The 15,447-nt window shown below is 41.5% G+C and overlaps 2 protein-coding genes across 2 annotated transcripts; both read right to left on the bottom strand.

The window, feature by feature from the left end:
• Nucleotides 1-4,477: 4,477 nt before the first annotated feature.
• Nucleotides 4,478-9,632, bottom strand: LOC121579941 (APC membrane recruitment protein 1-like). Its single transcript, XM_041894949.2, has 2 exons — nucleotides 9,436-9,632; nucleotides 4,478-8,635 (listed from the first exon to the last, which is right to left on the bottom strand). Exon 2 carries the CDS (start codon nucleotides 8,526-8,528, stop codon nucleotides 5,511-5,513), a length of 3,018 nt encoding a protein of 1,005 aa, XP_041750883.2. The 5' UTR covers nucleotides 8,529-8,635; nucleotides 9,436-9,632; the 3' UTR covers nucleotides 4,478-5,510.
• A 1,140-nt stretch (nucleotides 9,633-10,772) lies between these two features.
• On the bottom strand, nucleotides 10,773-13,204 carry LOC121580353 (ankyrin repeat and SOCS box protein 12). The gene is made up of 3 exons (XM_041895402.1): nucleotides 13,129-13,204; nucleotides 11,480-12,251; nucleotides 10,773-11,223 (listed from the first exon to the last, which is right to left on the bottom strand). The coding sequence occupies exons 2-3, from the start codon at nucleotides 12,243-12,245 to the stop codon at nucleotides 11,066-11,068; spliced, it is 924 nt and encodes a 307-aa protein (XP_041751336.1). The 5' UTR covers nucleotides 12,246-12,251; nucleotides 13,129-13,204; the 3' UTR covers nucleotides 10,773-11,065.
• Nucleotides 13,205-15,447: the final 2,243 nt, after the last annotated feature.

Genomic DNA, 15,447 nt, shown 5'->3' with positions numbered 1-15,447 from the left:
TAGTCAACCGTTTCCAATCGATATGGTGTTACTCTTGATGACAGTTAACAGGAGAGTAAAAGCAGTCTCCATTAGGCCACTTTGAGGTCTTTATTGCTGATGGATTGACCCCCCAAATCCGGACCCATCTTGATGTTCTTTATTACCTTAACTCCCTGCTTACTTGACTCAAGGTAATTCAATTGCAAAGATGTATACTCCCATAGGGCCATAAATCCCTCAGTGATGAGGACAGATTCTCCGTCACCTCTGAACAATCTGTTAAAAGTAAGTCTTAATAACAACATCCATTTATCTGATCTTGTAATTGTTTTTACATTTTAGATTTTAGTCATTTAGCAGATGCTCTTATCCAGAACGACATACAGTTAGTGAGTGCATACATTTTCATATTGGCCCCCCGTGGGAAACGAACCCACAACCCTGGCGTTGCAAGCACCATGCTCTACCAACTGAAAACAAATGCTCTGACCGTCTAAGGAAGTGAAACTGACTACAAATATGTACCTTGCCTTGCAGTGCCTTGCAAAAGTATTCAGACTCCTTGGATTTCTTCACATTTTATTATGTTACAAAGTGAAATTACATTGACTTAATTGTATATAGTTGTTGCATAAGTATTCAGCTCCCCGAGTCTATAAGAGCTTTGCAAACCTGGATTGTGCAATATTTTAACATTATTATTTAAAAAAATCTTCAAGCTCTTGTCAAGATGTTGGGGATCATGGTTAGACAGTAGTTTTCAAGTCTTGCCATAGATTTTCAAGCAGTTTTAAATCAAAACTGTAACTTGGCCACATTCACTGTCTTCTTGGTAAGCAACTCCAGTGTAGATTTAGCCTTGTGTTGTAGGTTATTGTCCTGATGAAAGGTGAATTCCTCACCCAGTCTGGTGTAAAGCAGACTGAAGCAGGTTTTCCTTTAGGATTTTGGCTGTGCTTAGCCCCACCCTGTTTCTTTTTATCCTGAAACCCATCCCCCTAGTATTTGCGGATGTCAAGCATACTCATACCATGATGCAAACCACCACCATGCTTGAAAATAAGGAGGCAGTTAACTCAGTGATATGTTGGATTTGCCCCAAACATAAGGCTTTGCATTTAGGCCAAAAGGTGTATTACTTTAGTGCCTGCTTGCATACAAGATGCATGTTTTGGAATATGTTTTATTCTTTATATTTGTATTATTTTTTTCCACTGTCATTTAGGTCATTATTGTGGAGTCACTTTAATGTTGTTGATCCATCCTCAGTTTTCTCCCATCACAGCCATTGAACTCTGTACCTGTTTTAAAATCACCAATGGCCTCATTGTAACATCCCTGAGTAGTTTCATTCCTGTCCTGCAGCTCAGTTCAGAAGGATGACTGTATATTTTATGTGTCTGGGAGATTTAATACATAATCCACAGCATAATTAACTTGACCATGCTTAAAGAGATATTCAATGTCTGATTTTGTTATTGTTACCCATCTACCAATCACTGCCCTTCTTTATGAGGCTTTCAAAAAGTTCCCTGGTCTTTGTAGTTGAATCTGTGCTGGAAATGCAATACTTGACTGAGGGACCTTACAGATGTTGTATGTATGGGTGACAGAGGAAGGGTTAGTCATTCAAAAATCATGTCAACCCCTATTATTTCACACAGAGTGAGTCCATGTAACAGGTGAAGAAGCCAGTAGTGGAGGTCCTGGGCTGGCGTGGTTACACGTGGTCTGTGGTTGTGAGGCCGGTTGGACGTACTGCCAAATTCTCTGGAAACAGCTCTGGTGGACATTCCTGCAGTCAGTATGCTAATTTAACACTCCCTCAAAACTTCTGACATCCGTAGCATTGTGTTGTGTGACAAAACTGCACATTTTATTGTCCCCAGCACAAGGTGCACCTGTGTAATGATCATGCTGTTTAATCAGCTTCTTGATATGCCACACCTGACAGGTGGATGGATTATATTGGCAAAGTAGAAATGCTCACTACCAGGGATGTAAACAAATTTGTGCACAACATTTGAGAGAAATACACTTTTTGTGTGTATGGAACATTTCTGGGATCTTTTATTTCAGCTCATGAAACATGGGACCAACACTTTACATGTTGCGTTTATATTTTTGTTCAGTATATATCCGTTCTCAGCAGATGGATCGGTTGTGAATACAAATTCAACCTCACTTTTTTGCATACTTGCAGAGGTACTACACAATACAAATCTATAGAACAAATAATTACTTTCAGACATCGGATTCTGTCAATCCCCAAAAAAGAAAGACAACAAATAGCCTAACCATAAAAAAAGCAAAAGTACAACGGTTAACTGATGCAAGATTAAATACATTCTAAATGTAGCCTAAAACACATACAGTATAGAGTAACATAGTTAATAGCTTACAATTAGTCTTTACAAAAATTTAAGAAATGATCAATGCTGTTCTCTATACATGTGGTATCTAAAAAGGTTAATTGACCTGCCATCCAAATCTGCATGTTGAGGCTGCATCTTACAAATACATCAAATTTACAATCTAATACCATCATTATAGCTTACAAGCACTTAGACTGTAGTCAACAAGTTTCTGTAAATAAAGTCATTAAAAAAGACTTTAAAGTCTACATACAACTTTTGACAGTGACATTTTATTTATAAACTAAGCATTGTTGGTTAAGGGCTCGTAAGGAAGCATTTCACGTTAAAGTCTACACAAGTGGTATTCGGCGCATGTAACAAATTAAATTTGATTTGAAATTAACCATGATTTTTACCTACCAATATGTGTAATACATGTTTTTTGTGTGGCCTAACTCTGGGCTGAACAAATACAAGGTATACTCAGGCCTGAATATTTTAATGAAAGATTGCATGGGAGAGCCTGTTTTGTGATGTCTGTTCACATCATAGAACAGCACAGGCTTCCTTACCCATTGCAACACAAATTCTAAGGCTTATACAACACAGTGAAATACAATAGCTTATCAATCAAAACAACATATTTGCAGTAACAGAGTAAAAGATGATCATTCTATTTTCGGTTATGTAAACATACTACAGTCGTGGTCAAAAGTTTTGAGAATGACACAAGTATTGGTCTTCACAAAGTTCGCTGCTTCAGTGTTATGAGATATTTTTGTCAGATGTTACTATGGTATACTGAAGTATAATTACAAGCATTCCATAAGTGTCAAAGGCTTTTATTGAAAATTACATTTAGTTTATGCAAAGAGTCAATATTTGCAGTGTTGACCCTTCTTTTTCAAGACCTCTGCAATCCGCCCTGGCATGCTGTCAATTAACTTCTGGGCCACATCCTGACTGATGGCACCCCTTTCTTGAATAATCAATGCTTAGAGTTTGTCAGAATTTGTGGGGTTTTGTTTGTCCACCCGCCTCTTGAGGATCGACCACAAGTTCTCAATGGGATTAAGGTCTGGGGAGTTTCCTGGCCATGGACCCAAAATGTCGATGTTTTGTTCCCCGAGCCACTTAGTTATCACTTTTGCCTTATGGCAAGGTGCTCCATCATGCTGGAAAAGGCATTGGTCGTCACCAAACTGTTCTTGGATGGTTGGGAGAAGTTGCTCTCTGAGGATGTGTTGCTACCATTCTTTATTCATGGCTGTGTTCTTAGGCAAAATTGTGAGTGAGCCCACTCCCTTGGCTGAGAAGCAACCCCACACATGGAATGGTCTCAGGATACTTTACTGTTGGCATGACACAGGACTGATGGTAGCGCTCACCTTGTCTTCTCCGGACAAGGTGTTTTCCAGATGCCCCAAACAATCGGAAAGGGTATTCATCAGAGAAAATGACTTTACCCCAGTCCTCAGCAGTCCAATCCCTGTACCTTTTGCAGAATATCAGACTCCCTGATGTTTTTCCTGGAGAGAAGTGGCTTCTTTGCTGCCCTTCTTGACACCAGGCCATCCTCCAAAAGTCTGCACTGGTGGTGCCCCGATCCCGCAGCTGAATCAACTTTAGGAGACGGTCCTGGCACTTGCTGGACTTTCTTGGGCGCCCTGACGCCTTCTTCACAACAATTGAACCTCTCTCCTTAAAGTTCTTGATGATCCGATAAATGGTTGATTTAGGTGCAATCTTACTAGCAGCAATATCCTTGCCTGTGAAGCCCTTTTTGTGCAAAGCAATGATGACGGCACGTGTTTCCTTGCAGGTAACCATGGTTAACAGAGGAAGAACAATGATTTCAAGCACCACCCTCCTTTTAAAGCTTCCAGTCTGTTATTCTAACTCAATCAGCATGACAGAGTGATCTCCACCCTTGTCCTCGTCAACACTCTCACCTGAGTTAACGAGAGAATCACTGACATGATGGCAGCTGGTCCTTTTGTGGCAGGGCTGAAATGCAGTGGAAATTGTTTTTTGGGATTAAGTTCATTTTCATGGCAAAGAGGGACTGCAATTAATTGCAATTCATCTGATCACTCTTCATGACATTCTGGAGTATATGCAAATTGCCATCATCAAAACTGAGGCAGCAGACTTTGTGAAAATTAGTATTTGTGTAATTCTCAAAACTTTTGACCACGACTGTAGATGGTGTCTTTGGTGGCACATAGTATGAAAAGGGGGATACATGTTAAGTGTATATGTTAAGCATAGAAGAGGTTTCATAAAATACATGTGGGATTTGTTTCAGACGTATGTTTGTTACATCCAACAGGGCGTACCATATTCAGTTTTTCTTCCTTTACTGGTGAAGTCTGTCTGCTGCTCATAGTCCAATGGCCTTACAGGCAGGGCTTTAAAGTGCGCATATGTGACTAAATATTTTGCTGTGCGACCTGGAGTTTTAATTTGGGAGCACCAGTGCAACAACATATTTTTATTATTTTTATATTTGTTGTAATAAGGCTTCGCTGTACCATTGTTTCCCCGAGCCCAGATTCGTTAGCGTCATGCTTGCACCATTAATACAGCAAAAACTGATTATTTTTTAGCCCAAACAGTTCAAAAGAGCTGACCCATATTGTCAGTGCAACGTTAGTTTTGTTTTTGTAACAGATTGGGAGGCCGCATTTTACATTCATAAACCATGTCGTGGGACGTTCTAAAACTACTTGCGGACCCCATTTGTTTTACACCTCATTAGCTAGCTAGCTAACAACCTGGTAAATTTACCAGAATATCCAAACATTTGGGGGCACAGAAAGAAAGCAGATCAATGATCATAGCAATGAATGAATGACGTCTTGCATGTCATCATAAACTTGACGCTCTTAAAGAGCTAGTGTACAACGTTCAATGTAATGCATCTCAATAGGAAAATAGTGAATTTACATGATGTAGAAATCTAATATTCCACAAATGCCTTTTTAATTTCAGTGAGAGGTATTCATAATAAACAAATGTATTTACAGGGTTTCATATTAGTTTCTAGGGCACAACATGTGCTTCAGAAGTAGCTAGAACTCATATAGGCTATAATGTATCTTAACCAATTTTTTAAATCACATTTTCTGGTGTTCCTAAATTATAGGTGGTGCTCCTACATTTTAAAAGTTAGTTCAGAGCCCTGCTTACAGAACTGCTAGACTCACAGCAAAGATGAGGCATTCCCTGGGTGATCCCCACTGGCCTCATCTTATTGTGTTGATTGTAAGGATGAGAGCCAACGGTCGATGTGTAAAAAAGGGTCTCACCCCCACCATCTGATGCCTTAACTGATCTCCCATAGGGGGCATGAGGCCGACAGGATTCTGATTGCAAAGGAAGATGAGATGGCCTATGTAACGGTCCTGTAATCTGAGAGATATAATTACAGGATACTCTGTCAGTCATTTTGCTAGCTGAGATCTGTTGAGATTTACAGTTTGGGACTCGACTGACAGGCTGACGGAATGATACCATGTGTCTGTTTTGGGTTTGATAGAGACTGTACGTCTGCTCTGTTCTTTTCCCATCTGCTGGTGGGTGCGTTACGGTCCCCTCAGTCGCTGGCTGCCATGACGGAAACATGATGCTTCTATTATCCCTGTTTTCTGAAGTGGAAATGTGTCCGTTCTTTTTGCGGTGAAGCGAGGACACTCTCTTTGAGTCCCTTTCAGTTCTAGGGCAAGACGCTAGTGCTGCCCCACTCCCTAAATACATGTCAGTCATCTCTAATGCCAAGCTCGCCGTGTCCAGGGATCTACTCTTCCTTTTTAAGGCCAGAGGACTCTGCAGAGGAGCCAGTGGACTCGACTGATTGACTTGTGTAAGGCTAAGGTGACGTGGCAGGCTGGTGATTCTCCAAGTATTACTGAGGAGACTCTGTTCATAGAGGTCAAACATTTGTAAGTCACATTCAGCAAACGCATCCTTTTGCAGGTAGCTTTCTTCAAACACTTCGTAAGGCGATGTGATGTCTTCCTCCGCTATTACCATATCCATCTGCTGGTCATATTCCCCCTCGTTATCCATGTCCACGACATCAAATGTGACAATGGCAGGGAGGGCTTGCATGTTTTGGGCAAAGGGAGAGCCTGACTCAGAGCCTCCCATGATTTCAGTTGAATTACTATTAAAATGTGATTGTTTTGTAAAGTCCACTAGGGCTTGGGAGAAGCAAACTGTCTGGTCATCCTCCAAGTCATTCTTTGTTTCTTTAGATACATCATGATTTCCTCTTAATTGTGGGGACTGTGGCTTGTTTTGCTCGGAGTCAATTTCTTGTGATTTACATGTTTTTGAGGCAAGGGTGCCAAAAGCTGCATCTGACAATTTAGGGTTGCCAACCATTTTCTCCCTATTCCCACCATTAAAGGCTTCTAAGCTTCTTTCCTTTAAGGCATGTGATCCATGTGGCATCATGTTTCCTTTTTTTTTCAAAGCCTCTGGATTGACCTGGTCCTCTTTTATATAGGCTTGAGTTGTGTTCACTTTAGAAATTATTTCTTTAAAGCTATTATCTTGGTGGATCGTCCCTTTGGTGAATAGAGCCTGCTTTTTGGAAGGTTTACACATGCTTTGCAGCTCCGCACAGAGAAGATCCTGCTGGATCAAAGTTAGCCTTTCTTCAATTAGACCCGTTTCAGGAGCAAACACAGCATTTACCTCTTCATCACTGCACTGAGCTAGTATGTCTAAAAACTCAAGTGGATCAGAGACAGGCAGCTTAGCTTTTTCAAAAGGTGGACTGATAAGACTGTCATCAGGCTCAAAAAGCTCATACAGCGCATCGCCACTGTAACTGTCCCTTGGTAGTCTATCGGTCCTGATCCGGTCAACTTTATCACGTCCGTCTTCATCTTGTCCTGGGGTGGTAGAGTCATAGTAACCCTCATCGCTGTTAGGAACTGACACTTGATGGTCGCTCTGTGGGGTCATGACATCCGAAGATGTAAGGGTGGTCTCTGTAACTCCAAGAGCACCATTGCTGTTGCTGCTGATGTCCATGGTATAGGAGCTAGATGGCTCTTCAGGTGTCATCCTAGGACTTTCACTGCGCTCTAGAAAGTATTCTTCCTGGTTGTGGGTATAGCAAACATCCTCTGCAGCCTCATTTTCCCAGAGGTCGTGGAGATAGTTCCCGTCCACCTTATCAGGGGTGGCCATTTCTTCTCCTCCACCCTGGTAGGTAACATAACAGGAACTCCTTTTGCCTGCATTTCGACTCCTTTCCCCTGAGACTGTGCCCTGAGAATCTGCAATACCGTCGTCGTCTTGATCAGCTATTATGTCACCACAGCCAGTGAGCGAGTCAAAACTCTTTAGAGAGGCCACATCACCAAAAATCAAGATAATCTGAGATGAGCCAGTAGGCAGCTGGATGTTCACTGTAGACTCTAGGTTAGTCTTTACCATTTCCTCACCTTTCATCAGTTCCCCTATGAGAGAATCCAGACTCCCTTGTTTCACCATGTCTTTCTCAGACACTATGACATCAACATTAATACATTCAGGAGCAATTGTCAAACAATCTTCGACATTTGCCGAAACAGGCACATTGGATTCAGACAAACTGCCCAGGCACTCAGTGTCATTTTGGTCAATAGGCACCTCTTTGTTGCAGACATTTTTTTCAAAATCACAATTTCTATTCTTTCTATGACGTCTGATGCTGTTAAAAAGTCCCCTCAAACCCTTTTTCTGCGGGGGGAGAGAGAATGACTTCTGATCACCAGTAGGGTGACCAAATACACTACAAGTCTTTCCAGCAGGATCTTTCTGGCTGTGGTACTCAAAATATCCTGCTGGGACATATTCAATTCCCGGACTGTCCTCCCAGTCTGCCTTGCTAAGTCCATCATGAGTTTTACTCTTGCTGACTCCCTTCTTAGAGGACCACTTGTTCAGATTTTTTTTCCTCCCCCCAAAGAAGTTGGGTAAAACACAGATGCTTTTACGTCCTCCAAAGAATCTTAAGGCAGTCCTCCTCAGTTTCCCTGATGGCTGATGCTCAGGGGGTACAGCATCAAATGTGTCAGATGGAGGCTTCACCTCAGTCTGTGAATCCTGGTCACCCATGGCCGTCTGCTCACAGCCAGCAGACAAATGCTTTGTATCACTCACTGGCTCATTTCCTCCGCTGGGCTCCATGGCAACAATCTACAGGAAGGTGAAGTGAAGAGATAGCATGATGGTATCACCATCAGGTGCAAAGACTGCTGCCAATCATTCTTCCAAAACCATTTCCTGCCATTTTTCTGAAACATAGGACAAACAAAGGATTAGGCATAAAATGATTAGATTCTGTGTTATACACTGGTGGGCCTACATTAATGATTTTGGGCTTATTTATGGAGGTTTTCTTTACATCAGAGGAAATAACATGTATAGGTAATTATCTAGCTGGCAAAGCGTTCTCAACAAGTGTTATGCTATCTGCATAGAAAGTGTAAAGCAAACTGTCCATTGATCTATGTGCAACAGTAGACACAGTAAAATAAACAATTGATAGGACATATCCCAAATTGTTTTATCTTGGCATAGCTTTCAAGGAATCACCTGTTTTGGAAGCAAAATCATTATGAAGACTAATTGTTTATGCAACACACTACACGAGAAAACAGAGAAGCGTGACGTTTACCAAGAAGTCGTCAGGTTGGGACCACAAAGCTATGTATCGCTAGTAATGGCAGCTAGCTAGTTAACGTTACATTGTGCGTGGCCCGCAAATCTAAAAGGATGTAGCACTATCGGCTGCCTAGGCTAGCTACCAGCAAGTTATCTACCTAGCTAGCAATATTTAGAAAACGGAGTTGGTTGTATTAATCTAGTTCGTTATCTATCTATCTAGCTAGCTTCTTCTATTAAATAACATTTTACACCCCTTGGCTCGATAGCAACAATGCATGGCTAGAAAATACACGTAGACAGCAGAGTTGACTAGCCTAGGAGACAAGCATTGGCTGCTAGCATTACATTGAGTGGAATATGTGCTATATTTTCACGCCTAATTTCCAATTAGGGTTTATGGGATGGGGGGATATATAAATGAACAGACCTTGTTGGGCTTCTAGACGCCAGAATAATAAACAATAAATCCGATTCACTTTGTTCAGTCGTGCAACCCAAACAGTCTCGAGCCTCTTGTTAATGTACGCATTGAATTCTGGTAGTTGTAGTGAGGGCGAGGTGTGTCCTGGGGTCCAAAGAGGGTCTACTGTATATATTGAGAGGCTTCGTCTCTTCCTCTCTGATTTATCTTATACCGGTAGTTCTAGATTGCTAAAGACCATTTATCCCCCAAAAATTGATTCAAAGAGGATGCTCAAGCTAGAATAATTTTGCCAACAAGACATTTAGTTAATACTTTCCTGACTGACAATGTATCTTTCCTTTGACGTTGTAAGACTACATGCTATCATAGCTCAATTTAATTGTTAGTACTGGAATGTCATGCTCGATATAGCTTCCGTTACACCCACAGTCGATTATTATATATACACACCGAGTGTACAAAACATTCGGAACACCTGCTTGTTCCATGACATAGACTGACCAGGTGAAGGCTATAATCCCTTATTGATGTCACCTGTTAAATTCACTTCAATCAGCATAGATGAAGGGCAGGAGACTGGTTAAAGAAGGATTTTTAGCCCTTGAGACAATTGAGATATGGATTGTTCCTGAGGGCGACAGTAGCCTAGTGGTCTAACTGTAAGTCGCTCTGGATAAGAGCGTCTGCTAAATGACTAAAATGTAAATGGTTAAGTGTGTTGGGCCAGTAACCTAAAGGTTGCTGTTTTGAATCCCCAAGCTGACTAGGCAAAAAATCTGTCGATGTGCCCTGAGCAAGGCACTTAACCCTAATTGCGCCTGTAAGTCGCACTGGAAAAGAGTGTCTGCTAAATGTAAAAAATTGTGTATGTCTGCCATTCAGAGGATGAATGGGCAAGACAAAATATTTAAGTGCCTTTGAACAGGGTATGGTAGTATGTGCCAGGGGTACTGGTTTGAGTGTGAAGAACTGGAACGCTGCTGGGGTTTCACACAGAACAGTTTCCCGTGTGTATCAAGAATGGTCCACCACCCAAAGAACATCCAGTCAACTTGACACAACTGTGGGAAGCATTGGAGTCAACATGGGCCAGCATCCCTGTGGAAGCTTTCGACACCTTGTATAGTCCATGCCCTTTTGAATTGAGGCTGTTCTGAGGGCAAAAGGGGGTGCAACTCAATATTAGGAAGGTGTTCCTAATGTTTTGTACACAGTTTGTATATATATTTCTATAAATAATTGGTGTAAAGCACCTTGCAAGTAATTATATAATACTTTATCATACATAGTGTATGCAAATAATGTTTAAAAATAAAAAAGTACATTTTCTGTAGCAAAATTTGTTCAAGACATTTTAATGGTTGTAATTTCTACTGCACATTCTATTTTATGCTGACATTGCAGTATAACAAAAATTACAGACAGATTTTTTATGGAAGAGGGAGAAAATAAGAAAATAAAAAACATGATTGCATAATTGATTGAAAAAACATTAATTGAGAATAAATATATTACACAAATATTCTCAAATGCAGGACAAAAAATTTGTACTATTTCAACATCACTATGAAATGTTTTGCAAAAAGTAAGCATTATGTTTCATGTAGCAAAAGCATAGGGACAATATATGCTTTCAGAGATGCATAGCAGTTGTTGGGACTGATTTGTATTGCAAGAAGTTTATCATGCTTGATGGCATTTCCAAATGGTCAATGGACTGGATTCTGTTGATCTTCCGGAGGTATCCTCGGATGGCAAGTCGGCACTGTGATAAAAGGGACTTGGGAAAACCTAGCAAAAATAACAATTGAATTTGAGTTCAAGTTTTTAAAAAAATACCTGGTTATTACACATACACAGATTCAATAGTCTATTCAAATAGTCAAATGCTGCTCTGTCAGCAAAGCAGTACAGTACTGTATTGTATTGTCAAGTAGCAATTCAACATAAAAAACAATCTGAGATGCTTGTCTAATGTCAATAAAAACATTACCAGAAATCAATAGGAGAATACCAAGGTTTATAAACAGCATGACTCCTGCATTACCTCTTTCTTGCAGCAGCAGCTCCACAGCCTCATTCTGCTTCGTGGACTTTTCTATGATGAGAGTGGGGAGGTAGACATTTGCACCAAAGTCAATCAAAAGTTGGATGTACTCCACCCCACAGCCATGTCTGAGGCACATTTCAAGCACGGTCTTAGGCTGCTTGATTTTACTAAGAAGTTTTGCATCTGTGCAGTTGTAATTTGGATCAGCCCCGTAGAGAAGCAATACTTTAAAGCAGTCTAAGTGTCCATACACAGCAGACAGATAGAGAGGGCCACTAGAAACACTGGCACTTGAAGTATACAGCAAGACTTTGGATCTGGAGTTGACCTCAGCACCATGTTTAAGAAGTTGCTTCAAAATCTCAACATCCCCTTCCCTGGCTGCAGTCAGGACCGGAGTGCAGTTGTTATACAAGCTGCCATTGGGGTTAGCACCTGCCCTGAGGAGGGCTAAAACACAGTTGAAGTATTTCCCACAGACAGCTGTGAAAAGTGGGGTCTGAGCCTTCACGTCTAGACAGTCCACCTCCGCTCCGTGGGCCAGCAGAACCTGCAGACACCTGAGATGACCTTTAGATGCAGCCATTCGTAAAGGTGTTCTTGGGATACCCCAGCCGCTCCTACAGTTGATGAACTTTCTGTACTTTTCTTGAGAGAGCAGCTCATCAAGGAGTCTGTCATCATTGTTGGACACTGCCTGATGGAGCAGTTGACCTTCACCGTTGTAGTCCTTTTCTTCTTGATTTATTTTTAACCGGATCATAGAAATCTGGTCGAAACAATAAAGAAAAACACCATAATTAAGGCCCTAATATCCATAACACATACACTGCTGGTTATACAAAATGATGAGCATCAACTAGTTACAATGGTATCATATTTTTTTTTTAAGGCTGTTAATAGCTAGCTAACATTACCTAGCTAGCTATTTTTCTATGAGGCAGGATAAGGCAGACATTTCCATGTTATGTACAACAATAGATAGAATAATCTTTGACAATGACTAAAGATTAGTCAGTTTGCTAGCAAATAACTTATTCAGCAGTTCATGTTGTTTATAGTTAACTAGTAGTTGACTTCCTGACTAACAATCAATATCGGATTATTTCTGTGAGTATTGAGACCATTTTAGTTAACCCAAACACAAACCCTTTTCCTAACCTTAACCTTCTTCTCCTAACCTGCTACGCTAATTCTCCTAACCTGCTGCATAAATTCTCCTAACCTACTAAGAAAAAGTCACTTCCGGTCGGAGCTGTATTCCACCTAGTCAGAACTGTTTCCACTAGTTACCACAGCCACAAATATCGTAAAAATTCATGAAAACAAAAAAATGATTTTTAGTCTTAATTTAAGGTTAGGCATAAGGTTAGGTTTAAATCACATTTTAAGAAGAGATCAGTCAAAACCGTCCACCATCACCAAGCTTAGCTAGCTTACTAGCTTAGCTAGCTTACTAGCTAAATTAGCTAGCTAGCTAATACATGGGCTATGCTAATCGATGCAAAGGCTGTTATCTAACGTTAGCTAGCTAGGGACAAGTCAACAACACAGAGACACTCATATTGCCTTTGTCAATACTTGCAAGACGAGACACAATTCTCAAACAGTGAAATGACTATCTAAAGGGCAAACATTTATGTTACCTTGACAGATGAACAACAGTCGGTGCTGGGCTGGGCCGTGTTGCGGTGCGGTGACAGCAGTGAGCGCGCGCAGTGAGCGCGCATTCAAATCAAATCAAATCTTATTGGAGGCGTCGCGTACAGATATTTAGAAGACGTTATTTCGGTTGTAGCTAAATGCTTATGTTGCAAGCTCCAACAGTGCAGTAATACCTGACAATACAAAATAATACATGCAAATCCCTAAAATAAAAAGAAAGGAATTAAGAAATATAGAAATACAGTTGAAGTCGGAAGTTTACATATACCTTAGCCAAATCAGTTTTTCACAATTCCTGACATTTAATCCTAGTAAAATTACCTGTCTTAGGTCAGTTAGGATCACCACTTTATTTTAAGAATGTAAAATGTCAGAATAATAGTACAGAGAATTATTTATTTCAGCTTTTATTTCTTTAATCACATTCCCAGTGGGTGAGACGTTTACATACACTCAATTAGTATTTGGGAGCATGGCCTTTAAATTGTTTAACTTGGGTCAAACGTTTCGGGTAGCCTTCAATAAGTTGGGTAAGTTGGGTGAATTTTGGCCCATTCCTCCTGACAGAGCTGGTGTAACTGAGTCAGGTTTGTCGGCCTCCTTGCTCGCACACGCTTTTTCAGTTCTGTCCACACATTTTCTATAGGATTGAGGTCAGGGCTTTGTGATGGCCAATCCAATACCTTGACTTTGTTGTCTTTAATCAATCAATCAATCAATTTTATTTTATATAGCCCTTCTTACATCAGCTAATATCTCGAAGTGCTGTACAGAAACCCAGCCTAAAACCCCAAACAGCTAGTAATGCAGGTGTAGAAGCACGGTGGCTAGGAAAAACTCCTAGAAAGGCAAAACCTAGGAAGAAACCTAGAGAGGAACCAGGCTATGGGGTGGCCGGGGTCCTCTTCTGGCTGTGCCGGGTGGAGGTTATAACAGAACCATGCCAAGATGTTCAAAAATGTTTCATAAGTGACAAGCATGGTCAAATAATAATCAGGAATAAATCTCAGTTGGCTTTTCATGGCCGATCATTAGAGTTTAAAACAGCAGGTCTGGGACAGGTAGGGGTTCCATAACAGGCAGAACAGTTTAAACTGGAATAGCGCAAGGCCAGGCGGACTGGGGACAGCAAGGTGTCATCATGCCCGGTAGTCCTGACGTATGGTCCTAGGCTCAGGTCTCTCAGAGAGAAAGAGAGCAGAGAATTAGGAGAGCATACTTAAATTCACACAGGACACTGGATAAGACAGGAGAAGTACTCCAGGTATAACCAACTAACCCCAGCCCCCCGACACATAAACTACTGCAGCTAAATACTGGAGGCTGAGACAGGAGCGGTCCGAACACTGTGGCCCCATCCGAAGAAACCCCGGACAGGGCCAAACAGGAAGGATATAACCCCACCCACTCCGCCAACACACCCCCGCACCACTAGAGGATATCCCCAACCACCAACTTACAATCCTGAGACAAGGCCAGTATAGCCCACAGAGGTCTCCACCACAGCACAAACCAGGGGCGCCAACCGGACAGGAAGATCACGTCAGTAACTCAACCCACTCCACGTGACGCACCCCTCCCAGGGACGGCATGAAAGAGCACCAGCAAGCCAGTGACTCAGCCCCTGCAACAGGGTTAGAGGCAGAGAACCCCAGTGGAGAGGGAACCGGCCCGGCAGAGACAGCAAGGGCTGTTCGTTGCTCCAGCCTTTCCGTTCACCTTCACCTCCTGGGCCAGACTACACTCAATCATATGACCTACTGAAGAGATAAGTCTTCAGTAAAGACTTAAAGGTTGAGACCGAGTCTGCGTCTCTCACATGGGTAGGCAGACTGTTCCATAAAAATGGAGATCTATGGGAGAAAGCCCTGCCTCCCGCTGTTTGCTTAGAAATTCTAGGGCAATTAGGAGGCCTGCGTCTTGTGACCGTAGCGTACGTATTGGTATGTGCGGCAGGACCAACTCGGAAAGATAGGTGGAGCAAGCCCATGTACGCTTTATGGTTAACAGTAAAACCTTGAAATCAGCCCTTGCCTTAACAGGAAGCCAGTGTAGGAAGCTTGCACTGGAGTAATATGATCAAATTTCTTGGTTCTAGTCAGGATTCTTGCAGCCGTATTTAGCACTAACTGAAGTTTATTTAGTGCTTTATCCGGGTAGCCGGAAAATAGAGCATTGCAGTAGTCTAATCTAGAAGTAACAAATGCATGGATTAATTTTTCTGCATCATTTTTGGACAGAAAATTTCTGATTTTTGCAATATTACGTAGATGGAAAAAAGCTGTCCTTGAAACAGTCTT

The sequence above is a fragment of the Coregonus clupeaformis genome, chromosome 13 (assembly GCF_020615455.1).
Source record: "Coregonus clupeaformis isolate EN_2021a chromosome 13, ASM2061545v1, whole genome shotgun sequence".
NCBI lineage: Eukaryota > Metazoa > Chordata > Actinopteri > Salmoniformes > Salmonidae > Coregonus > Coregonus clupeaformis.
Note: the sequence above shows the minus strand (reverse complement) of the source record. Positions and strands in the feature narration are given on the sequence as shown.